The sequence below is a fragment of the Physeter macrocephalus genome, chromosome 16 (assembly GCF_002837175.3).
Source record: "Physeter macrocephalus isolate SW-GA chromosome 16, ASM283717v5, whole genome shotgun sequence".
In the NCBI taxonomy this organism is placed as follows: domain Eukaryota; kingdom Metazoa; phylum Chordata; class Mammalia; order Artiodactyla; family Physeteridae; genus Physeter; species Physeter macrocephalus.
In genome coordinates this window covers 511103-535051 of record NC_041229.1, presented here as the reverse complement: position 1 = coordinate 535051, position 23949 = coordinate 511103, and the positions used below count along the sequence as shown (strand labels likewise).

Here is a 23949-nt window from a genome sequence, read left to right as displayed (position 1 = left end):
CGCCCCGGGGGCCTCTGGGAGTTGTAGTCCCGGCTTCTCGCGCAGGCGCCCCGAGTCCACACGCGGGACCACGGCGCGCACTACAGCTCCCAGCGTGCGGTGCGGCGCGGCCCTTGTGGCCGGCCAGCCGGGGTCACCGGCGCCCAGACCTCGGTCGGAGCAGAAAGGAGTGGAGCAGGCGGTGGCTATGCTGAGGGTCCCGTGCTGGCGTGTCGGAGCGCGGCTGCGCGGCTTGCGCGGCGGGCTCCAGGCCCCCGCCGAAAGCGGCCGGCGGGGCGTGGTCTCCTGCATCGACCGTAAGGCTCGTCCGGGGGTAGGGGTCCGTCCACCTGGCCGGCTCGGCCGCCCTCCTGGCCGGCCCGGCCGCCCTCATTCACCGCGTCGGCCCCGTCCGGGCGCCCTGGGCCTAGTGGTCTCCCCGGCTTAGACGTGGTGCGGTCCCGGGGGCGGGCGACCCTCGGCGGCTCAGCCCGGTCCCGGTGGCCGATGCTGGTCCGTCCTTGTACAGACCGCCCTTACCGTGCTTTGCGTTATGAACCTGGCGGTAACGTTTCGCGAGGCCGCCCTCGTGACCTTGCCTCTCACAATTCGGAGCTACGTCGTTACCCGTCTGCTTTTGGATAACGAAGGGCTCCGCCGCGGAAGCTCGTGACTTTGTTTTTTTAAATCACAACCATCGGTTCTAAAGGCAGTAAGAATGTGAAAAGCCCGGGGCTGGTTGTGATTGGTGAACAAAATCTCCGGTGATACAAGGTTTGCTCCCATATATAAATTATAGAACAACACATATAACTACAAAACACTTCAACTGTTGAAATTTCTGCAGAAAAATAACCTGTTGCAAATGGGAAACTACCAGAGCTTACAGATCTGAATGTCTCCTGGCACCAGGCAAATAATTTCGATGCCAGTAAGGGAGTGAGGGGGACCTAGACCGCCTAGGGGGTAACCAGACACTTGGTGACGTTGTCGGGCGCCTAACCACTTTTTTCTTTTGAAGTCTTTCTTTTTTTAAATTTTTAATAAATGACACTTTTGAAAACAGCAGAGTAGCTTCTGAGGGCCTTAGCTCGACATCCAGAGCTGTAAAGGACGCCAAGGTATAGGACAGTTTTCTTCGGAATGTCCTAAAACACCTTCACGGGGTGCCACCCTATCCTAGCACTTAGAATTCGGTAAGCAAGGTCACCTTTGTTGATTGGCAACAAATTGGTTAAATATAAGTATTTCCGGTGGCTAGTGGTGTAACTTCAACCAGTGTTGAAGGTGCTTTTTAATCCTCTTTTAATTCCTAAAGTGAAAGGAAACTGTCCTTTCAGTGTATCATTTTGCATGTTAGAATATCAAGTTAATGGAAGTGATCAACAAATGTTTCTCATCGATTCATGGCATATTTTAATGTGAAAAGTAATTTTTAAGAGCGTTATGATTTTCATTATATCTGATATATCATTTTACAGATGAGGAAACTTGCTCAGTGTCTAGTGCAGCCCCCTGGTTTTACAACGGGACACCTGAGGCTGAGGGAGGAGTCTGGAGGCCTGACTTCCTGAAAATTGTATAATTAATAGTTGCAGACCCAGATCTTGAACGCCTGGTTCCTTGTCCAGTGCTCCCTCATTGTGATTTGCTGCAGCTTCCCAAGCATTCCTTGAGCACCAGCATTCTTGGAACTGTTGAGTCTCTGGCTAGGTTTGGCCTTTGGATGCATTCAAAGATTCTTTTTTTAAAAAAAATAAATTTATTTATTTTTGGCTGCATTGGGTCTTCATTGCTGCACGCGGGCTTTCTTTAGTTGCAGCGAGCAGGGCTACTCTTCATTGTGGTGCGCAGGCTTCTCGTTGCGGTGACTTCTTGTTGTGGAGCGCGGGCTTCAGTAGTTGTGCCACAGCAGTCTCAGTAGTTGTGGCTCGCGGGCTCTAGAGCCCAGGCTCAGTAGTTGTAGCGCACAGGCTTAGTTGCTCCGCGGCATGTGGAATCTTCCTGGACCAAGGCTTGAACCCGTGTCCCCTGCATTGGCGGGCGGATTCTTAACCACTGCACCGCCAGGGAAGTTCCTGGTTTTCGTCTTGTTTTGTTTTTCAGTGCATGTTTTCTGAGAACTTAGGTATTTTTACTCAGTAACCATGCTTTCTTGCGTATAATTTACTTTTTTTTTTTTTTTTTTTTTTGGCGGTACGCAGGCCTCTCACCGTTGTGCGCCACCAGGGAAGCCCTAATTTACTTTTTAACTTGCCTTTTCCACTTTTTTTCTCCAAGCAGTGTTCTCCTTTTGTTAGCATTCCATTATCTAGAATTGATTATTATCTATCTTAAATAAATATGTAATTATGTTGTATTTATACAGGTGCACCTCAGAGATACTGCAGGTTTGGTTACATACCACTGTAATGAAGCAGATACTGCAATAACGACTTTGTTGTTTTCCCGGTACTTGTAAAAGTTATGTTTACACTGCACTGTAGTCTACTAAGTGTGCAGTAGCATCGTGTCTAAGAAAACAATGTCTATACCTTAATTTAAAAATACTTCATTGCTAGGGCTTCCCTGGTGGCGCAGTGGTTGCGCGTCCGCCTGCCGATGCAGGGGAACCGGGTTCGCGCCCCGGTCCGGGAGGATCCCACGTGCCGCGGAGCGGCTGGGCCCGTGAGCCATGGCCGCTGAGCCTGCGCGTCCGGAGCCTGTGCTCCGCAACGGGAGAGGCCACAGCAGAGGGAGGCCCGCGTACCACAAAAAAAAAAAAAAAAAAAAAACAAATAAAAATACTTCATTGCTAAAAAAGGCTAACCATCATTTGACAACACAGGGTTGCTACAGACCTTCAGTTTGTAAAAAACACAGATTCTGCAGAGAGAAATGAAGGGCAATGAAACAAGGTGTGCCTGTACATCTGATTTGTGTACACCCATTCCCTCTTATTTACTTTGTATGCAGTTCAGATCTACTTCTTAGACCTTTTATACCCTGAACTACTTGTTTTACTCTGTCAAATACAAATAATAATATTTATAGACACGTATTGAGCTCTTGCTAGGACGGAAGTTTTGTAGCCCGTGTACAGCCAGATGTTTTCTTTCTCACCACTTATGTCATCCTTTGGGTGAATGGACCATTTTCATCTTTGACACCCCAGCACTGCTCCATGGTAGACACTCAGTCAGTATTCTTTTGTGAATACAAAATGACCTGACTCCCAGGCAAGGAACCATGAATTGTTTATCCCTAACCGCATTTCCGAGAGCAACACCCAACGTGGTTTTCTGCTTTGGACTTCTCAAGGTAGCGTCATCCTTAGTCCTCACACCTCTTCACTTCTGAGTTTCCCATTTCGGTGAGGGTCCTGCTACAGACAGACAGCTTTGTCCTGCTTCACGCAGCAGCGACTCCTGAGGCCCAGGTCTACCCCAGAGACACATGCTGCCGCCTGCCCTTGTTCTCTGTGGGAAGGGCCGTGCAGGACAGTCGGGCACTGAAGGAAGTTGTGGTTGGGTGTTCCTCCACACCTCTGGTGCTCTTTAGCGTCACCCCAGGACCAAAAGGCTGAAACCTTAGAAAGCAGTGCAGAGCCAGCACTTCCTCTTCCCCTGATGTTTTCTCAGCCACCACTGTGCCTCCAGCTGCAGTAGACACTCCGTTATCTCTTCCTGGCACATGTGAGGCAGGTGGTCCTTTCAAAACGGCAGTCCTAAGAAAACAAAAGAAAGATACTGTGAGCAGCGTAAGTCTGTCACCCTGTGCAGGTTGCTGACCCTTCTGCATGGTGGCTCCCAGGATTCATGGTCCTTTCTTTTCTAGATTATCTACACGGTCCCCAAAAGGTTGTGGCTTTTCACAGGAGCTTTGCTTAGGTTCTTCCCTTTTAGCTTCTGGCCTGTCTCTAGCTGAAAGTCTTATCACCTTGCAAAACGGGAAAAATATTTCAGGCCCATATGACCAGCTAGGTGGCCTGTCGCTCTGCTTTCCAGTTGAGTCCTATCTCATTCTGCACAGTGTTTGAAAAAAACCATAGAAAATAAATAATGTTCGTGTCATCTGGGGAACTGGCTATTTAAAGAAAAGTTGTAAAGTAATGACACTGTGAATTGAGTGGTCACTATTTCATGTAGGCTGATGCAGATATCTTTCTTCTAAAGAGTATCACCTCTGATGAAATACTGGAATAGTATAGTCTTTTACAAAATGTTGAAGGTTCTAGAGAAACTTGTCCTGATGAAGCTCCACTACCTGTCTCTTGGTATCGCTCAGTCAGTTCATTTCCTTAGCTTTTAAGTAGCTTAGACCTGGAAGTGAAGGAGTTACCCAAAGTCATGGCATTGACAGTTAGGAAAGAAAATATTCTAAAAATTCTGAATCCATTAGGTGAAGACGGATTTAGGAAGGCCTTAGCCATGTTTTCAACACGGGAAGACTCGTTATCATTGTTTTCAGTGACTGTCAAATGCACAGCTTTGTTACAGGATCTTTTCCTTAATTTGGAAGGTAAGCCAAAGTACACGTATCTTCCTTTCCTGACTGATCTTTTAAAATGAATATGTTGTAGCTGGTGGGCAAATACGCACAGATTCCAATACAGAAAATGCAGGACATCCTGAAGGAAAAAAATGTTCATCATAATTTGAGCATCAGTGTGTGTTTATTATTCCTTTAATGTGGATTCATGAGGAGGAAGAGCTAAAGATGAGTACTGAAAGAATAACAAGGTGAATGAAGCCAGCCAGTCTATTTGGGAGTAAAGAAGGAAGGAGGCAGGTGATGCTATATCAAGACGCTGATTAACGGTGGGTGCTAGAGGTGGTGTGCTTTGTGGGAATGCTCTCGTAGGTCCATTGCCGGCCTGGGCTTCGTGGTGCTTCTTGTTTGCAGTACACTTCCCTGACCCCTGTCCTGCTTCTGAGTAAATGCCGCCTTGCCCACAGCTTCTACGGGACTAAACGAAGAGCAGAAAGAGTTCCAGAAAGTGGCCTTCAACTTTGCTGCCCGGGAGATGGCGCCAAACATGGCAGAGTGGGACCAGAAGGTGCGGGTTTTCCTTGTGCTGGATGTTGCCACAGATGCCTCATGCAGTGACCTTTATCTCCTCCTTATGATCCAGATTGTTCGGTATTTATTCTCCACTTAAAACTCTCACAGCGAATGCAAGTTCCAGGAGTGGTGTGATTCCTTTCCTGGAAAGCATCTTCCGCATCCTGTAGATATCATTTTTTTTAATTGCGCAAAGATTTGGGCACTCTTAAACCAAGGCAATTCTATTGATAATAAAAAGAAACTTTGATGCCAGAAACCAGTCCTTATAGAATGCATTTTAACTGGTTCCACTATATAGATGACAAAAGGCATGTTGAGTTAAGAGACTCCCTACTCTCTCCCGAGTGCAAACGTCTTGATCCTTCCTTGTGCCCTCTAAAGAAAAGGCCATCTGTGAATCACTTACTCAAGACCCTGCTCTCTTTGTACGCAGGAGCTGTTCCCAGTGGACGTGATGCGGAAGGCAGCCCAGCTGGGCTTTGGGGGGATTTACGTACGAACAGATGTAGGAGGGTCTGGACTGTCACGGCTCGACACCTCTGTCATCTTTGAAGCCTTGGCCACAGGCTGCACCAGCACCACAGCCTACATAAGCATCCACAAGTGAGTGGCCAAGATTGGGAAGCACAGTGACATGCTCGTGCGGGATGACTGGGAAATTTTATATAAACAGGGAAAAGGTTTCTCTTTTCAGGTTGGCTGTCCTTGAAGGACTAGGCAGTTAAAAGTGCACACTTAGGTCTGCTGCTCCCTGTTGGACTTGAATCTGTCATCTTGTATGTTGCCTAGAGAATGCTGGCCTTCTCCCAAATTCCAGATCGACCTGGTACCAAACAGACTTCTCCAGTAGAGTGGTTGGGACCTGCTCCCTTTTCCTCAACCCAAAGATGAAGCCTCCACTAATTTGGGAAAGGACATATGACTCCTTGATTTTTAGGGAACTCAGTTAACCTAACTAGAAATAGTATGAACAGCATCCAGGTGAGAAATACCTTGGCCCTGGGTGCGTCTGGGTAGTATGTGTTCCAGGAATATGTGTTAATCCAGGCCTTTGCTTTAAAGATGAATCTTCTCAATTGTGACTTTTCCCTTCCCACTCTGTTCTGCTTCACTCTACTTTGCTGCCTTTGTTCTCTTTCCCCATTCCCCTCCCCCCTCAAATTCCCTTTTCTTTTCCGTCTTTATCTCTATCAATGTCTCTTCGTGGTGTACCCGTCAGCATGTGTGCCTGGATGATCGACACCTTTGGAAGCGAGGAACAGAGGCACAGGTTTTGCCCCCCACTCTGTACCATGGAGAAGTTTGCTGCCTACTGCCTCACTGAGCCAGGTGCGTTTGCCGCGCTGCCGGTGAGGTGCGGTGGGGGGTGCGGCTCATGGGACAGCACGGGGTGTGCCTTCTCAGCCCCCGGCACGTGGAGCCGTTGTTGACCAAGAGCACCTGATGGCCATGACCTGATGTCACAAGGCTAAGAGCTCTCTAGGGCAGAGTCTTTCCAGGCTGCAGGCCAGAAGCCCCTTGTAGGAGGCTCCCTGCAAGCTAGTGTGATGGGAGATGGAAAAGGGTCTGATTGCCATATGCAGTTTTCACAAGTATAGAGAGCTTCTCGGCCGTGTGGATTTTAAAGTATCAAACTCTGAGATGTTTTTATAAGGGAAGATTTCTCAGGTGGAGCCTTGCCGGGCTCCCTTACCTTCCCAAGCTCTCTCCCACCTCTCCGCTTCCCTCCTGTCCCCGCCATAGGCAGCGGGAGTGATGCCGCCTCCCTCTTGACCTCCGCCAAGCGACGAGGAGATCATTATGTGCTCAGTGGCTCCAAGGTACAAGCACGCCGTCCTCGGTCCTCCCGGGCAGCTCGGAGGCTGTCCTCCTCCTGCCTCCACAGCCTGGACCCCAGGTCCGCGAGTGAACGTTCCCGGGGGTGGTACGTGTGGGAGGGAACCTCAGGCCGACTTCCCCGTGTTCACTGTCACTGTTTCTCTTCTGGTCTCAGTCCACTTAGTTCCGTTCACTAGTGTCTATCCTTCTTACAGCCTCGCTGCAGGTTCTTTGTAACCCTCCTTAGTTTCTCTGTGCCACCATATCTCTCACTGTCCCATCATCGGGGGACTGCAGTGTTTTCCCCTCTCCAACCCCGCAGGCCTTCATCAGTGGTGGAGGTGAAGCAGACATCTATGTGGTCATGTGCCGAACAGGAGGACCAGGCCCCAAAGGCATCTCATGCATAGTTGTTGAGAAGGGGACCCCTGGCCTCAGCTTTGGCAAGAAGGAGAGAAAGGTGAGTGCGGTTGGACAGGGAGAGTCAGGTCGTGAGCCTCTTGCTTCTGCCAGGCCAGCCTCTGCTCTGTTTCGGGAAATGGGTTCCACACCGGCTCACTGGCCTTGGAGGCTGTTGCTTCAGTTAGGGTTTCGACAGTGTATCAGGTGGGATAGGGCGTTGTTAGAGTGCACTGGGCCGCTGGTGAAGTGGCAGCATTTGCCAGTAAGTTCATCAAGGGGAGGGATTTCTCCGTCATCTCTCCTGCAGCCACTTTTGGCCTGTATTTCTTATCTACCTTCTTATCTTGATGCCCTCTTGTTCCCCCAGGAGGAAATGCTTACAGAAGACTAGAGGTCTCAGGAATGAAAAGCATATGGGCCACTTTTCTTCTCCAAATAAAAATACAGTAAAACTCAGTGGAAGCGACTGTGGGTCTTTCAGTAATATAAGAGGAAGAGTGTTTCCATAGGCTTCGAGAAGACGTTTTTAGGGTTAAGCAGTAGCCAGGCCATGAGCAGTAGGCCTGTGGTGATGTCACTGTCACTGGTGACGAGGGTGGGATCTGGTCAGGTGGGCCGGGCCGGGTGACTGGCCTCCACCTCCAGCAGGCACTGTTAGCGTTGGGGCTTCTGGAGAGAAGTCAGTAATGAAATGGCCCCTAATCTACCTCTCCTCTCCTGGCTCCTTGGTTCCCCATTCATCCCTTCATGACCTTCCTGATCCCTTGTAGCTGCTAGGAGTTCAGAGGTTCAGTGCCCCTTCTCTCGTACAGGAAAGCAGGACCTGCTAGACACTGGCTGTGCAAAGCCTTACACTCGCTCCTGGGGGTACAAGAATCACCACAGCTTGTCTGGGATTATAAGACCTCATCTTACCTTTATAAGCTATGTAAGCTGTGTACACATGGTGTATGAGACAGGTAGCTCTAAGACTTCTTAATCCTAGGAATGTCTGTTTGGGATTATAAGACAGACTGACATGGAGCCTGACACATAATTTTACAGGACCAAGTTATACTGATTCTGGTGTTTGTGCTTATAAAGATAGTGATGATTATTTCAACACATCAATATTTCTGGTATCGGTTGATAGCATACCAAAGCTGACAAGGTTAGGGCCTGGAGAAAAAGTGTAAATAAATTCCATAAACAAAAAGCGTCTCTTTCCCTTTACTTTTCTGTCTCCTCTCGCTTTTAAGCATATGTATCGTATCTCTTTTTGCTTGTTTTTTTTCTTAATTATTCGTCTTGCTTTACGTGTCCTATAATGTGTGGGGAATTTGGAAGGGCGTCTCATTCATTGAGCAGCTAGCGGGGTCCACTGTACCGAGTGGTGGGACAGAGCAGGGGCCGCACAGACGCGCCCCGCCCTGTAGAACTGGCCTGTTAGCAGCAGGGCGGAGGGCGGGCACAGGAACAAACGCGGTGCCTTCCGTCAGCGCTCAGGGCACGGGAGGAAGGCAGGCAGGAGGCTGCAACGTGGACGGAGGAGAGCTGCTCAGGGTGAGGACAGACGACTGTCTGAAGATGAGGTGTCCTTTGAGATGAGGTCTGCAGCGTGACCGGGGCCGGCCGTGGGGAGGGTTCTGGGCAGAGACGGCAGTGGGACAGAGGGCCCGCGAGGGGACAGGATGAGCCTGTTTGGAGAAGCCACAGCCTCTCCGTGTGGCCGGGGGTCATGAGCAAAGGGAGCGGTGTGAGATGAAGTTGGAGAGGCAGGCAGGGCTGTGCAGGCCGGGTGCAGGGTCACCCGCTGATCACCGTGGCTGATTTGGCTGCCGTGGTGGCCTGAGCAGCCGGTCTTTCTCTCCAGCCCATGGCCGTCTTTCCTGCAAGCACATGCTTTGACTTGGTGTACTGAGCACGTTTTGTAGCTGAGAGCTTTAAACAACCAGTTTTGCATTGGCTTTATAGGAAAGTGGTGTGAGGAATTGCTTTATCTTGGATTTAATTGTTAAAAGGTTTCGTACAGAAGAATGCGTTTTCCCGTAGGAGGGGTGGCGGTGGGAAGGCAGTCTGTGGAAGGAAAGACAGACGGATGGGACAGGGCTCCCCTGGTCCTGGGTGGGCGGGGCTGCCGGAGGGGCGGGGAGGAGGGTCTTCTTTCTGGCTGCAGCTTCCCAGGGGCTCTGGGGGGTGAGGAGCGGGGTTCTCTGCCCAGGGGAGAAGGGAGATGTTTTCACAGGAAGGGGCTAGGAGGTAGCAGCTGTTTGTATGTGGTTCTCTTACGATTGGCTGTTGTTAAGGTCTGCCCGTCTGCCCCGTTCCAGGCGTGTATGTTCTGGATGGGAGGTGAGTTCCAGGGAGACCACACAGGCCAGCGTGGGAAGGTTTCAGACTTGGGGGCCTGAAAGACAACGAGGTCACTTCTGGCTTAGGTGACCGGAAGGGCCTCAGGAGGTTCCAGTGAAGCTTGACTTTGACGGAGGTTGGGGATGGGGAGTGTTCCCGGGGAGGGAGCAGGAGAAGCAAAAGTTGGCTTAAAACGCCCAGCCGCACAGTTCGCAGAACAGTTTGAGTGGAATTGAGGGTACAGGGTGACGGACAGAAGAGAAGGACTGAGCCCATGTTGGAAGAAAACCCTTAAATAAAAGGCTGTGGACGGAGCGCCTCCTCCCACGGGAGGGAGCCCTGAACGACGGCAGTGGGGCTCTCAGCTGTCGGGGACCCGGGGGCTTTGTCTGGTCTTGTGCTCTTCAGGATCTGCCTCACCGAGCCTCGGCTCCCTGGGAAAAGCAGACGCCAAGAAGCCCCTCACGTGCAGTGTTTGCCAGTTTCTGTGGTGGAAATACTCTCCCCGGACCGATTTCTGGCTTCTGGGGTGATGTCACCAGGATGATGTCGCCAGGGTGACATCACCGGCAGCCAAGCTGGGAGAAGGTGTGTGTGATTGGCTCCCACGCGCCAGTGCCCGTGCCTAGCCGGGTCTGTGCAGCCGATGGCCGACGTGGTGGATGTTACGGCACCACGTGCAGAAACGCTGAGCTCTTCAAAGGACAAGCGTGGCTGCTGGTCATTATTATCCTTGTGCTGTCCTTATAAAAGGACACATACCTCGAGTAATCCTTACACTGTCAATGTTTTTTATAAAAGAACATACTCATGGAGGTGCCACAAAGGAGGAGAGTTCTGCCCGATCCTGAAGGACGCTGTGAGAAATGTTTGGGGACAGGTTGGTCTGGTGGAGTGGGCACTAGAAAGTAGATGCTCTTAATGTGTTTAAGATGTTGAGCTGAAAGAGAAAAACCTGAGTCGACAGATATTTGTGTGACCTTTCTGTTTTTCCTCATTGAAGTTTTCGAGGGACTAAGTCCAGGGATAGGAGAGCCTGGTGGACAGGACGCTGCCCTGAGCGGTCAACTTCTGGGCAGCCACACAGCCCCTGATTTTTGCCAGGTGGGGTGGAACTCACAGCCGACCCGAGCGGTGATCTTTGAAGACTGTGCTGTCCCCGTGGCCAACAGGATCGGGGACGAGGGCCAGGGCTTCCTCATTGCCATGAAAGGCCTGAACGGGGGGAGGATCAATGTCGGTGAGGACCCCAGGGGGCAGGAGCGGCGGGCGGGCAGCACGGTCCCCTGGCTCACTTGACGTGTTGGTACCATCCTTCCTAGCGTCCTGCTCTCTGGGCGCTGCTTATGCTTCGGTCATCCTCACCCGAGACCACCTCAAGGTCCGGAAGCAGTTTGGAGAGCCCCTGGCCAGTAACCAGGTAACTTCCCCGGTGTCCCAGCATTTGCTCTTGTCTCTAGAACATTCTCTACAACTGTGGGGCCCTGATGTCTCTTGTGGGTTTTGCCCCCATTTCAGCCAGAGCTTGTGCTCTATTTCTGTCAATAATTGTTTAATAATTTTTGCTTATAGTCGTGAAAAGATTCGTGATACATTGATTGGCAAGAAAAAGCACGACATTTTAGAGGAGTATGCTTTTGCTTCATGTATTTACAGAATACATGAATATGTATAAATTTTTTTTACATTTATTTGTCTGTCTTTGGCTGCTTTTGTTCTTCATTGCTGTGCACAGCTCTCTGTAGTTGCGGCGAGTGGGGGCTTCTCATCGCGGTGGCTTCTCTTGTTGTGGGGCACAGGCTCTAGGTGCGTGGGCTTCGGTAGTTGTGGCTCGAAGGCTCTAGAGCACAGGCTCAGTAGTTGTGGCGCATGGGGTTAGTTGCTCCGCAGCATGTGGGATCTTCCCGGACCAGGGCTCGAACCCGTGTCCGCTGCATCGGCAGGTGGATTCTTAACCACTGCGCCACCAGGGAAGCCCTAAGTTTCTTTTAAAAGATTTTTTTTTTTGATGTGGACCATTTTTTTTTCTTAAGTCGTTATTGAATTGTTACAATATTGCTTCTGTTTTTTGTTTTGGTTTTTTTGGCAGCGAGGCAGGTGGGATCTTAGCTCCCTGACTGGGGATTGAACCCACACGCCCTGAATTGAAAGGTGAAGTCTTAACCACCGGACCGCCAGGGAAGTCCCTGTATAAATATTAATAAAACATTTTCAGGGATACGTCTGAAAAATGCAAAAAGTAATTATTTCAGGGGGATGGGATTAGATGATTTATCTCTTTTTTCTTTTGCTTGTGTTCCAGTTTTTCTTTTTTCTTTATTGAGGTAATGCTGGTTTATAACATTATATGTTTCATGTGTACATTATAATTTGACTTCTGTATATACTACAGTTGAGCTCACCACTGAAAGTCTGATTTCCATCAGTCACCATACAGTTGATCTCCTTTACCCATTTCACCCTCCCCCCACCCCCTTCTTCTCTGGTAACCACCAGTCTGTTCTCTGTATCTATGTGGTTTTGTTTTGTTTTTTGTGCTTTCATTTATTGTGTTTTTTAGACTCTTTGTATGAGTGAAATCATATGGTATTTGTCTTTCTCTCTGACTTATTTCACTTAACATAATATCCTCTAGGTCCATCCATGTTGTCACAAATGACAAGATTCCATTCTTTTTTATGGCTGAGTAGTATTCCGTTGTATACGTATACCCCGTCTTCTTTGTCCATTTATCTATTGATGGGTACTTAGGTTGCTTCCATATCTTGGCTGTTGTAAATAGTGCTGCAGTGAACATAGGGGTGCATGTATCTTTTTGAATTAGTGTTTTCATATTCTTTGGAAAAATACCGTAAGTGGAACAGCTGGATCGTAAGGTAGTTCTGTTCGGCTCTTAGCCTAATGGGGTTCCTTTGTAGGTTATTGTCCTTTTTTTCTGACTGCCTTTAAAATTCTTTCTTTGTCATTGACTTTGGACAGTTTTAATATTATGTGTCTTGGAGAAGATCTTTTTGCGTTGAGATAATTAGGTGTTCTCTTAGTTTCATGGACTTGTGTATCCAGTTCCTTCCCCAGGTTTGGGACGTTCTCAGCTTTTACTTCTTTTTTTATTTTATTTTTGGCTGTGTTGGGTCTTTGTTGCTGCCCGTGGGCTTTTTCTTAGTTGCAGTGAGTGGGGGCTACTCCTCCTTGCGGTGTGCGGGCTTCTCATTGCGGTGACTTCTCTTGTGGCGGAGCACAGGCTCTAGGTGCGCGGGCTTCAGTAGTTGTGGCACGTGGGCTCAGTAGCTGTGGTGCACGGGCTTAGTTGCTCAGCAGCATGTGGGTTCTTCCCGGACCAGGGCTGGAACCCGTGTCCCCTGCATTCGCAGGCAGATTCTTAACCACTGTGCCACCAGGGAAGCCCTCGGCTCTTTCTTCTGTAAACAAGCCAGGGCTGGAACCCGTGTCCCCTGCATTCGCAGGCAGATTCTTAACCACTGTGCCACCAGGGAAGCCCTCGGCTCTTTCTTCTGTAAACAAACTCTGTGCTCCCTTCCCCTGTCTTTTCCTTCTAGGATGCCCACTATCTTTCTGTTGCTCTTCCTGATGGAGTGGGATAGCTCTCGTAGGATTTCCTGTTTTTAATCTTAGCTCTCTCTCCTCTCCTACCTGAATCATTTCTAGATTTCCGTCTTGGAGCTCACTAATTCTCTCTTCCTTGTGGTCGGCTCTATCCCCATAGCTTTCTAATGCATTTTTCCATCTCATTTATTGAGTTCTTCAGCTCCAGAATTTTGGTTTCATTCTTTCTTAGAGTTTCAGTCTCTTTGGTAAAGTATTCCTTCTGTTCATTGGTTTTATTCCTGAGCTCATTGAACTGCCGTCTGACTTTTCTCGTAGCTCTTCGAGTGTCCTCATGCAGCTATTTTGAATTCTCCATCAGTTAGGTCCCAGTATTCCATGATTTTAAGTCTGGTTTCTGGAGAATTGTCGTCTTTCTGTGGCCCCATGGTGCTTGGTGAGTTGTTCCTCTGCTGGCCCATTTGAAGTAGCCAGTACCTTCTTGGGTAGAGCTTTTTTACTTGGTTCTAACTTTCCTTTGGTTTCCAGCAGGTGGCGCTGCAGTGTGGGCTTTGGTTTCTCTCGCCTGTGCCGCTGCTGCCAGAGGCGCTGCGCTGGGCGTGCTGGTGCTTGCTGTGCCCGGGGCTGTGCCTGTGGCTGATGGCGCCTCAAGGGGCACCGGATGGCGGGCCCCTCTGCCACATCCGGGGTTGCCTGGGTCACGGGCACTGCCACCACAGCGGCGGGGGTGGGTGGGGGTGGGGGCTGGAGCTGGGGTCGCAGGCGCCCTGCTGTGTCTGGCTTATTGGGTTCGGGGGTGCTGCCGTGGCCTGTGCTGCTGCTGCCGGGGCAGGGGTCTCGGGCACCACGTCCCCTGCTTCCCGGCCCTGCCCACGCTGGGTCCCAGCCCACCCCCCGTGAGGTGTGCGGGGGCGCGGGGCCCCAGGGCGTGCCGGGCAGAGCTGCGGGCGCTCGGCTGGCTGTAGGCGGAAGGGACACAGACAGAGGGAGCGTCTTCCTAAGGACGCGAGAGATGCCGAAGGGCAGGGAGTGCCGTGGACTTAGGGCTTGCGAGGCGCGTCCTTTGTGGAGCCTGGGGCCCTTAGGAGCGGCCCACGGTTCGGGGTGGCCCTCTGAGCCTGTCTGTGTGTCTGCTTCTCTCCTCTCCTCTCACTGCAGTACCTGCAGTTCAAACTGGCGGATATGGTGGCCAGGCTGGTGGCCTCGCGGCTGATGATCCGCAGCGCAGCCGTGGCGCTACAGGAGGGACGTGAGGATGCGGCGGCCCTGTGCTCCATGGCCAAGCTCTTCGCTACAGACGAGTGCTTTGCGGTGCGTGCTGACGCTCTCTGCCTCTCCTGGGTGACCGGCATGTGGTGGGCCGTTCGTCCGCTCCTGGAACGCTGCGTAAGGCATCAGTCACTCAGGAGAGGCCCGCCTGGGCGCTCTCGGCCGGCACTTCGCCTGCTCCACGCCGCGGCACATCATGTTTTGTCTGCCGCTTGGCTGTGCGCTGGGTGAGGTGCTGCCTTTGGAAGAAGGGTCAGACCACAGCGCTGTGCCGTGTTTAAATGTCAGGGCCAGAGCCGTTTCCACAGTGAGGCTGCATCTGCTGCTTGCCAGAAGTCCAGCTGGTGTGGGGCAGGCAGCCTCTCCCTGCAGACAGCAGGTGAGAAGGGCAGAGGCCTCTGAGTCCCTCGTGGGTGGGGACTGGCTCGCTCAGGAGGCAGACTTCCCTCGCTGTCCCCGTGCACACAGAACCGGAGCCCGTCCGGCCTGGCTGGCACCTTCACCTTCCTCGCGTTGTCTCAGGGCAGGCGGCCAGATCAGGGCTGGGGCGGAGAGAGGAGCCCCTGTTCCAGAGCCTTCCCAGAATCCGAGGTATCTAATCCCTGTGTCCCTGCAGATATGCAACCAGGCCCTGCAGATGCACGGGGGCTACGGCTACCTGAAGGACTGCGCGGTCCAGCAGTACATGCGGGACTCCAGGGTCCATCAGATCCTCGAAGGTAAAAGCGGCCGAGGTGGTTCTGTCCCTTCGGAGCCATCACCCCTGCCGTCTGTCCCCTTCCTCCCTCCTTGCTCCTGGCCCCCTCTGGAGGGGCCTGCTGTGCCGTCCTGACCTGGCCTGGGGGCCAGGAGGCCCTGCTCTGTCCCCGCGGAAGTCACCAAGTCACCCCCCTCCTGCTCTTTGCCTCTGTCATTTATAGAGACAGCGCAAACTAAGATAACATCCGAGAAAGCATTTTGAAAATTGCAGCAGTGGCTGTTCTTCACTGTTGTAAAATACTTGGTCCTCAGGGATCCCAGGACTTCTCCACAGTAACTTCCAGGGCAGATGTGAGCTAGTTTGATCTCCAGCCTCTACACACTGATCATGATCATCAGTGTTGCTAGTGGAGCTTTCAGTAAATTAGTTGTCACACACGGGCATCTTCTTGCTGATCACAGGCCCACGGGCAGGAGATGGGTAAGCTGCTGGCTTCGGGCTCTGCACGGCCTTCTCCACTCCACGCTGGTTTGGAAGTCTTGAAATTACATGACTGTTGTTTAGCCAGTAGGTAGCTGAGGTTGTTACACCGTAGCAAAGGCAGCAGATGAGGCAAAGGCTTGTGGAAGTGACTTTGAGTGAAGGAACGTGAAGGAAGCACCGGCCTCCCTGTGGCTTCTGAAGCATCCTTCTCAGACCCAGCCAGCATCAGGACCACCGGGAGGGTTTGTGAGCGCAGAGCTTCTGACTCCATGGGTCGTGGGTGGGCCTGGAGATCTGCATCTCTAACGAGGGTTCAGTGAGGTTGCGTCTCCTGCCTGTCTGGGAGCCACACTGAGAGCCACCACGGGGTGTCACATCCAAGTCACAGGCTTCAGTATCCGCTTTCTGCTGCAAACCTTGTCCCTAAAGCGTGTTCACGAGCACAGTTGCTAGTGCGCAGGCCAAACCCCGTGGCTTCATTCCTTCTGTGACTCCAGTCGTACGTAGCTGTTGCTTTCCAGCCTTGGTGAGTGCAGGAGACTTCCCTTCCTTCTGACTCTGTCTTTCAACCCTGTTAGAATAACTGAGAAAAGCCAGATATGCTTATTTCAGGCCACACCATCGTCCACTTGTAGGAAAATGTGCGCACTGGTCTTTGTCATTTGTTTCACCCCAGACTTTGTTATTGGATAGACAGGAAATTTCAGCTTTTATTTTATTCGAGATGTGCCTCATGGTGGTTAATATTTGTTTTTGCATTAAAAAGAGTGGAAAAATGAAGCAAGCAACTGACCCCCCCTTCTTTCAGGGAGAATGTTTTTGTTCTTTTAAAATTCAGTTTTCTGATTACCAATGATGTTGGTATATTTATTGTTGAAGACATACAAAATATAGGAAAAGTTAAAAAAGAAGAAAGATCATTCATGTTTTGACATCAGAACTAATACTTTGGGCTCCTTTTATATTTAAGACCTTTTATATTTAAGACCAAAAAATATCTTCTTTTGGACCTTTTTCTGCGCTTGTATAGATACATTTTTTAAAGTTAATTTTTATTGGAGGATAGTTGCTTTACAATGTTATAGTTTCTGCTGTACAGCAAAGTGAATCAGCTATACATATGCATATATCCCCTTTTTTGGATTTCCTTCCCATGTAGGTCACCACTGAGCATTGAGTAGAGTTCCCTGTGCTGTACAGTAGGTTCTCATTAGTTACCTGTTTTATACATAGTGTGTATGTGTCAGTCCCAATCTCCCAATTCATCTCACCCACCATAGATACATTTTTTAAAAATAGAATTATACTACGTATACTATTGTATGTTCTGCTGTTTTATTTTGTTTGTTTTTTACCTAATAAAATCACTTTTACTATCAGGAGAGGTTAGGTTTGTTTTTGTTTTTTTTTAACATCTTTATTAGAGTATCACTGCTTTACAGTGGTGTGTTTCTGCTGTATAACAAAGTGAATCAGCTATACAGATACGTATATCCCCGTTATCTCCTCCCTCTTGCATCTCCCTCCCACCCTCCCTATCCCGCCCCTCTAGGTGGTCACAAAGCACCGAGCTGATCTCCCTGTGCTATGCGGCTGCTTCCCACTAGCTATCTATTTTGCATTCGGTAGTGTACATATGTCCATGCCACTCAGGAGAGGTTTTTTTAAAAGTAAATTTTTTCCTCACTTCCTGACATCTTTCAAGATAAAAAGCGACGTTGCCCTTTACACCCCTAGTCAGAGCTTCGCTGACTCTCAGGCCCTGCAGCTCCTAAGCCCCTCCGTCCTCTCTCACTCTTGCAGGCAGCAACGAAGTGATGCGGATACTGATCTCAAGAAGCCTGCTGCAGGAGTAGCCCCTGGACGGAGGCTCCGATGGGAGGATCAGTGTTGAGTGGTTCCATGTGGACGGCGCTGTCACAGTGAGTCCAGGACGCACTGGAGGGGCTGTGCTTGTCCAGGGCACCATCACAGCGTCAGCTGGAGGGCAGCGCCTGGAGGACGGCGGGAGCTGCCCTGGCTGGAACGTTGCAAGAAGACGTGCCGCCTTGTTTTCCTGACGCAGAGGGTGACCAGTGAATACTGACCACCAGACCACTGTCCTTTCCTGGATCCACAGAGTCTTGATTGTCTGCGTTTTGCTGGTTCACCGGACCCCTCTTCTGGGAGTCTGGGTGCTTCTGCTGAGGGTTTTTCCTGACTGTAGGGCAGAGGTGTGGGAAGGGAGGGAAGGAGGGAAAGCGTCTTCCTGTCATCTTCTGTTCTTTGTGCCTCAGCTAAAGATGCGGAAGGTTTCCTGGGCTGCTCTTCCTTTGCAGCAACTCCTCCTCTGAGTGTAAATCATGATGAAATGAGTGTGTGGAAATCCTCCTCCTAAGCTGAGATTTAGGGCGTGTCTGCACTTCTGGACTATCTGCATATCAAGGGCTGAGATTCTTTGGAACTGTGAACACTTGTTGTTTTAGAAGTGTGGGGTCTGGGAATGGCATTCAAAGTTCCTGTAACATTTCCTTATAAGTGCTTTGAGTATATATTTTTTCTGAGTTTTTGCTTTTTGCTCCTCTTTTTAAATGTTTTTAATCACTACATTAATAAATAAAATCTATCCCTCTCTGTACCATTTTCAGGTCTACTGGGTTTTATTTTATCTTTCTAAATAAGCCTTCACGACTATTTTTTAAAATTTTATTACATTTAATTAAACATTTAACTAGACTTCGGGATAATGAACAAAAATCTCTCCTTGACCAAGTTGACTTTTTAAAAATAGGTTCCTGAAATTATTAATAGCCTTGTAAAGCAAGTAGTGTTTATGATTTATGAAAGTAGATTTAAATACCCAAAGATGTAGACTTTTTAGAGAACCTTGTTATAAACGATCATTGCATTATTTCATCTCATCTGTATAAAAGAAATAGCCAAGGTATTTTTTTAACTCTAAGTCAGTGTTTAGAGAGACCAACATAGGTGCCCTTAGCTACAACAGGTGTTTTCTGTTTTGACCTCGAAGTCTAAGGCACTGTGCTGGGTAGTGCAGGGGGACAGGCTGTGGGTCTACCGCGAAGTTGAAGTTAAATTTCCACCTTCGGAAGCCTAACTCCACAGCTGCAGTGCAAGATAATGATGGGTCTACGGAAGAGAGAATGATGCGGCACAAGTGGTACAGGAAGGAATTCATGGAGAAAGTAGGAATTCAGATTAAGCCTTTATGATGATGTGTGGTATTTAAAGATAACCAAGAAAGTCAGCTTCAGACAGGAAAGAACCAGGAGCAGGAAAAGTGCAGGCTGTGAGTGAGAGCTGTTTACACTTTGCTTCAGCGGGGCGCTCCCGGGATGGAAAGATTTAAGTTGAACCTGGATGCAGCCTCACGAAGGCCGAGGTGTGGGTTTCAGTTTGCGAGCAGTGGAGAGCCACAGAAGGCTTTTAATGAGGAAGATGTGATGAGATTAATCCACTGAGAGGAACATTCTGGGATGCCTGTGGGGGAGGAATTCGAGTGGGGAAAGACGGAGCACGAGGCCGGCCAGTCAGTAGGTTCTTGAAGCCGGCAAGATGAAGCTGTTTGAGCCTGAACTTGCCAGGTAGCAGGACAGTGAGTGTGGTGCCGCCCTGGGGCCTGGACGGCCTCCCGGTCCTCGGGATGCTTCCAGCACCCAGTTCTGACCCAAGGCCAGAGCAGGTATGCTGTTTGTATCCTTGAGACCTCGGTGAGCCGCTGGGATCACGCACCCACGTGCTTTCGCCTTTGGTTATTTATTAGAGCTCAGCTTCCCAGCAGCCTGAATTCGGGTCCTGTGGCAAGAACACAGTGAACTTGGAGCTCATCTCTGTCATCGACCGTTCAGCTGGTCCGTAAACGAAACCAGCAGAAGCAGAGCAGACAGGTCCTGAGGAAATCCACTGCCAGGGGCCCTGGTGGGCGCAGGACGCGCACAGGTGACCAGATGCGGCCCAACATGGATGGATCTGACGGGCTGGAAGGCTGCTCGGGGTGTGGCATCGAGGACCAGGCCTGCACAGAGCGCCGGGCTGGGGGTTGGGGCTGTGGGGGGTGGGGGGCTTGAGCCGGGGATGCGGTGCCTCAGTTACAACTGCACCTCCAAGGGGTCTGAACTCTTCCAGGTCTCAGGCTGCCTCTACCCTGACCCTGTCACGGGGGAGGGGAAATTAACCACTCCAGTATATGGATGTTTAAACAGAGGAGGGTTTCGGTCACCTGTTAAAAATGTCTCTATCCCTTATAGATTTGAGAAATTAGAAGTACTGTCTGTGCTCACAGTTATTTTAAAAACAGCAGGGGGCTTCCCTGGTGGCACAACAGGCAACGAGAAAGCAACAAATAGGACTCAATGTAACCACGAAGAGACACTTAATCTACTTAAATCTTAATTTTAACAGATCTTAATTTAAATCTTCAATTTACTTAAATCTCAGATTTAAGTAAAGTCGTGATTTTAGCTGTGTGATGGGCTAGGGTTAGAGCTCTGGTCTCTGGATTCCCGGGAAGGACCCTTTCTTCTCTGCAAACCTCCTCTCCTTGGGTCCTAGCTCTCTGCCCACCTTTTGATGTGGTTCCCCTCTGTCACCTGTAGGCTTGTTCAGTTTTCTGCTTTTTCTAGCCACTGTTCTATTTTTAAAGGGAACTTTGTTTCTCCCTTTTTAACCAGCCCAAGGTCTCTCAGAGCTGCTTGTGGGGTTTGTTTCTGTAGCAGGTACATTAAGGACCTTTGTAACATCAGGAGCAAAATTTGCCACCCAAAATGTGTCTGTTTGGCATAAGGGGTAATTTAGGCTGATTATTTCTGAGAAACAGAAGACTCAGGAAGTCTTTCTTTTTACCTCCCCCTTTGATGCCTAAAGAATTTGGATAAAGGGTCTGTTCCCGGAATAGAGATATCTGCACAGAATCTGGGCTCAGGGCACCTGGGGGTCAGAATCCACTCTGTCCCACTGATTGTTTACCACACGTGTGCTTTTCAGACTCCACGTGAAGTGCCTTCCTCCACTTCAAAGCCCCAAACCTCTACCCCCAACATCCTCCTTTGTCTTTAGCTGAAGATGGTATTTAGGGTGAGGGTTTTGGCCATTTTGGTGAGTTACTTTTTTCCTGGGTTTCTCCCACGTGTACATGTTATTAAATTTTTGTTTGATTTTCTCCTCTTCATCTGTCTCCTGTCTAACTCTTAGACCAGCTAGAAGCTCCGAGAAAGGCAGAGGACAATTCCTCCCTCCCCAGTAATTTTACTGAAACATTTTAGAACAATGTCGGAGGATCTTAAAATACCATCTTCTAAAGCAATGCAGGCACTGCAAATGGTATATTCCCGAATCTAGCTGGCGTCGTAGCCAACTAAGGAAAGTTATGGTATGAATATCTGGTAGTCCTAGTGGGCTGATGTAATTTAAGTTGGAGGGTGAATAATTTTGGTATATCCATCTTTCTCTGGCTCCCTTTTATGGCTAGACATTCTCCAAGTCTAGCCCATTCCCCATTCTTCGGAGTTGGAAGAATGTTTTTGGTGGTCTCCCTCAAAAGTCTCCACGCAGAGCAGCAAGGACGCAAGAGTCCTGGGATTAACATACAGTCACTCTGTGTCACAACTGACTTTACCAGGCTCGATATCATTCTTTCTCAAAAGCCATTTTAAGATGCAAGAAAATGCTAGTTTCTGTAACAACTAAAGCGATGCTTCTCTGCTGTGGTGAAGTTTGAAATCTTAAAGATTGCTGCTCAAGTGTGTGAATGACTTAGATCTGATTTTCCACCTACAGAATTTAGATCAGAGAATTTATTCTCTACAAGGTTTAAGATTCAGCAGAAGGGAGAGATTGTTGTTTATCATTCTAGGCTTTGTCTACACTCTCTGGAGCTGCAGAATTCAGCTGGTTGTCCTCCAATGTGCAGAAAATAAAACACAATCAATGCTCGACTTCTGCCCTGGGCCAGTGAGACACCCAATGGGGAGAGTGTCGCAAAGCACCACTCTGGGAATAATGCAGTCAATCCTCAGTGAATTCCCCTCCAGGAGCACTTGGGGATACTTTTTGCACATTCTTCTAAAGGAGCAACTAAAGTTTACTTATCTGTACTTTTTGGCATAGGCTTCTCCTACCCACATTCTTCTTGTAACAATTTTAGTTAAAATAATCTATTGCCTTGAAACTTGCTACTTCTGACTGCAAAGGCAAAAGAACATTTCATCAAAACTAATGAAATAATGTTTCAATATGCATTCAGTGGCACTCATAAAAATTCACCCTTTTATTTATTTCAAACGCAAATAATGATCAGACTAGTAAATATGAGAGGGTTTATGGGAGTCTTTATTTTGATGGAAATCAACAATATGAAATTATTAGGAAAAAGTGCAAAGTAAAAGCTATAGCTAAAAACATGACGTGTAAGGTGACAGGACATGAGTTGCATCTCAAAGGACTGTCCATCCGGGACGGGCAGGGGAGAGCATCAGTGTGGCACCGCACTCAGAGACGGTATCTCAGAACGGTTTCTAAATGAGATCTTTTGCTGAACATGATTTTGGAATTTTAGGACCTGGCATTTCAGGTAAGTGATAGTCGTCAGCGTGAATAATCCATAACCATCTATAATAAGGCATGGAAGAGAGCTTTTTTCTTTTTTTTTTTTTGCGGTACGCGGGCCTCTCACTGTTGTGGCCTCTCCCGTTGCGGAGCACAGGCTCCGGACGCGCAGGCGCAGCGGCCACGGCTCACGGGCCCAGCCGCTCCGCGGCGTGTGGGATCTTCCCGGACCGGGGCACGAACCCGCGTCCCCTGCATCGGCAGGCGGACTCTCAACCACTGCGCCGCCAGGGAAGCCCTGGAAGAGAGCTTTTATTCGAGCCAAGCTGAGGACCAGCCCAGGAGTACAGTCCAGGAGGAAAGCGATTGGAGAAGCATGGTTTTCAGCACAGTTTTATACCTTTTCAGGACAAAGAATACACACCAAACACAACAGGGGACGTTCTTTCAAGGTCTCAACAGAGATGAGCACATCCACTGCGAGTCAGCACGATCCTGGCATCTGGGAAAAGAACCTTATCTTTGAAGGAGTGCTAGCATTGGCATCATAGGAAGGGAGCCTTATACAGTTAGTTACATGAGTTGTTTACCAAGAGTGATAATTGGAGCTGCAAGAAGTAAGCATGCTTGTTAAGTAAGGATTGTTTGAGGTCTGAAATGGTTGCCTAGTCACAAGGGGAGACCTTGAGACCATAAGGTTGCAGCGGGCAGGTGCTGTTCTGAATATGGCGGGTCCAGCTTGGGTCTTGTACCAGCTGGGTCCCTGGATCTGGTGCAGCTCAAAGGAGGTTCGAGTTCTCAGTGGGGTAGGGATGGGTCTGAGACCAGGTCCTTAATGGACATGATGAAAACAATAATTCACAAGCAGGACTTCATTAAAATTAAAAATTTCTGCTCTGTGAAAGACAATATCAAGAGAATGCGAAAATAAGCCATAGACTGGGAGAAAGTATCTGCAAAAGACGTATCTCATAATAAGACTCTTATCCAAAATATACAGAGATCTCTCAAACTCAAAAATAAGAAAACAGGGGCTTCCCTGGTGGCGCAGTGGTTAAGAATCCGCCTGCCAATGCAGGGGACACGGGTTCGAGCCCTGGTCCGGGAAGATCCCACATGCCGCGGAGCAACTAAGCCTGTGCGCCACAACTACTAAGCCTGCGCTCTAGAGCCAGTGAGCCACAACTACTTGAGCTCATGTGCCACAACTACTGAAGCCTGTGCACCTAGAGCCTGTGCTTAACCCGCGCGCCTAGAGCCCGTGCTCTGCAACAAGAGAAGCCACCACAATGAGAAGCCTGTGCCCCGCAGCAAGAGTAGCCCCGACTCACTGCAACTAGAGAAAGCCCGCGTGCAGCAGCGAAGACCCAATGCAGCCAAAAATTAAATAAATGAATAAACAAATTTATATTTAAGAAAAACAAGAAAACAACTCAATTAAAAAATAGGCCAAAGACCTTAACAGACACCTCCCTGAAGAAGATGTACAGATGGCAAATAAGCCTATGAAACAATTCTCCACATCATATGTCATCAGGGGAGTTCAATTTAAGACAACAGTGAAATACCACCACACGCCTACTAGAATGAACCAGATCCAGAACTCTGACAACACAAAATGCTTGGGAGGATGTGGAGCAGCAGGAACTCTCATTCATTGCTGGTGGGATACAGAATGGCCCAGCCACTCTGGAGCACAGTTTGGTGGTTTCTAACAAAACCAAACATAGGGCTTCCCTGGTGGCGCAGTGGTTGCGCGTCCGCCTGCCGATGCAGGGGAACCGGGTTCGCGCCCCGGTGCGGGAGGATCCCGC

General features: G+C 49.3%; 1 protein-coding gene across 5 annotated transcripts; it reads left to right on the top strand.

Annotated features, from left to right (window-relative positions):
• The first annotated feature begins 91 nt into the window (after window positions 1-91).
• ACAD8 (acyl-CoA dehydrogenase family member 8) lies at window positions 92-18199 on the top strand. 5 transcript variants are annotated; one of them, XM_055091673.1, is made up of 12 exons: window positions 92-296; window positions 4917-5017; window positions 5459-5628; window positions 6245-6354; window positions 6769-6845; window positions 7166-7303; window positions 10378-10435; window positions 10580-10816; window positions 10899-10996; window positions 14299-14526; window positions 15026-15128; window positions 17396-18199. In XM_055091673.1, exons 1-12 carry the CDS (start codon window positions 188-190, stop codon window positions 17446-17448), a joined length of 1482 nt encoding a protein of 493 aa, XP_054947648.1. In that variant the 5' UTR covers window positions 92-187; the 3' UTR covers window positions 17449-18199. The 5 variants fall into 5 exon arrangements, with proteins under 5 accessions (XP_054947648.1, XP_054947647.1, XP_054947649.1 ...); XM_055091672.1 differs by having other exon boundaries at window positions 10378-10456; XM_055091674.1 differs by having other exon boundaries at window positions 94-296; window positions 10378-10456; window positions 14299-14451.
• Window positions 18200-23949: the final 5750 nt, after the last annotated feature.

Bases quoted from the DNA above. Each gene is read 5' to 3' on its own strand.
- ACAD8 (XM_055091672.1), top strand. From the start codon at position 188: ATGCTGAGGGTCCCGTGCTGGCGTGTCGGAGCGCGGCTGCGCGGCTTG. The intron at 5,018-5,458 runs GTGCGGGTTTTC...CTTTGTACGCAG, and splicing joins TGGCAGAGTGGGACCAGAAG to GAGCTGTTCCCAGTGGACGT. The intron at 10,817-10,898 runs GTGAGGACCCCA...CATCCTTCCTAG, and splicing joins CGGGGGGAGGATCAATGTCG to CGTCCTGCTCTCTGGGCGCT.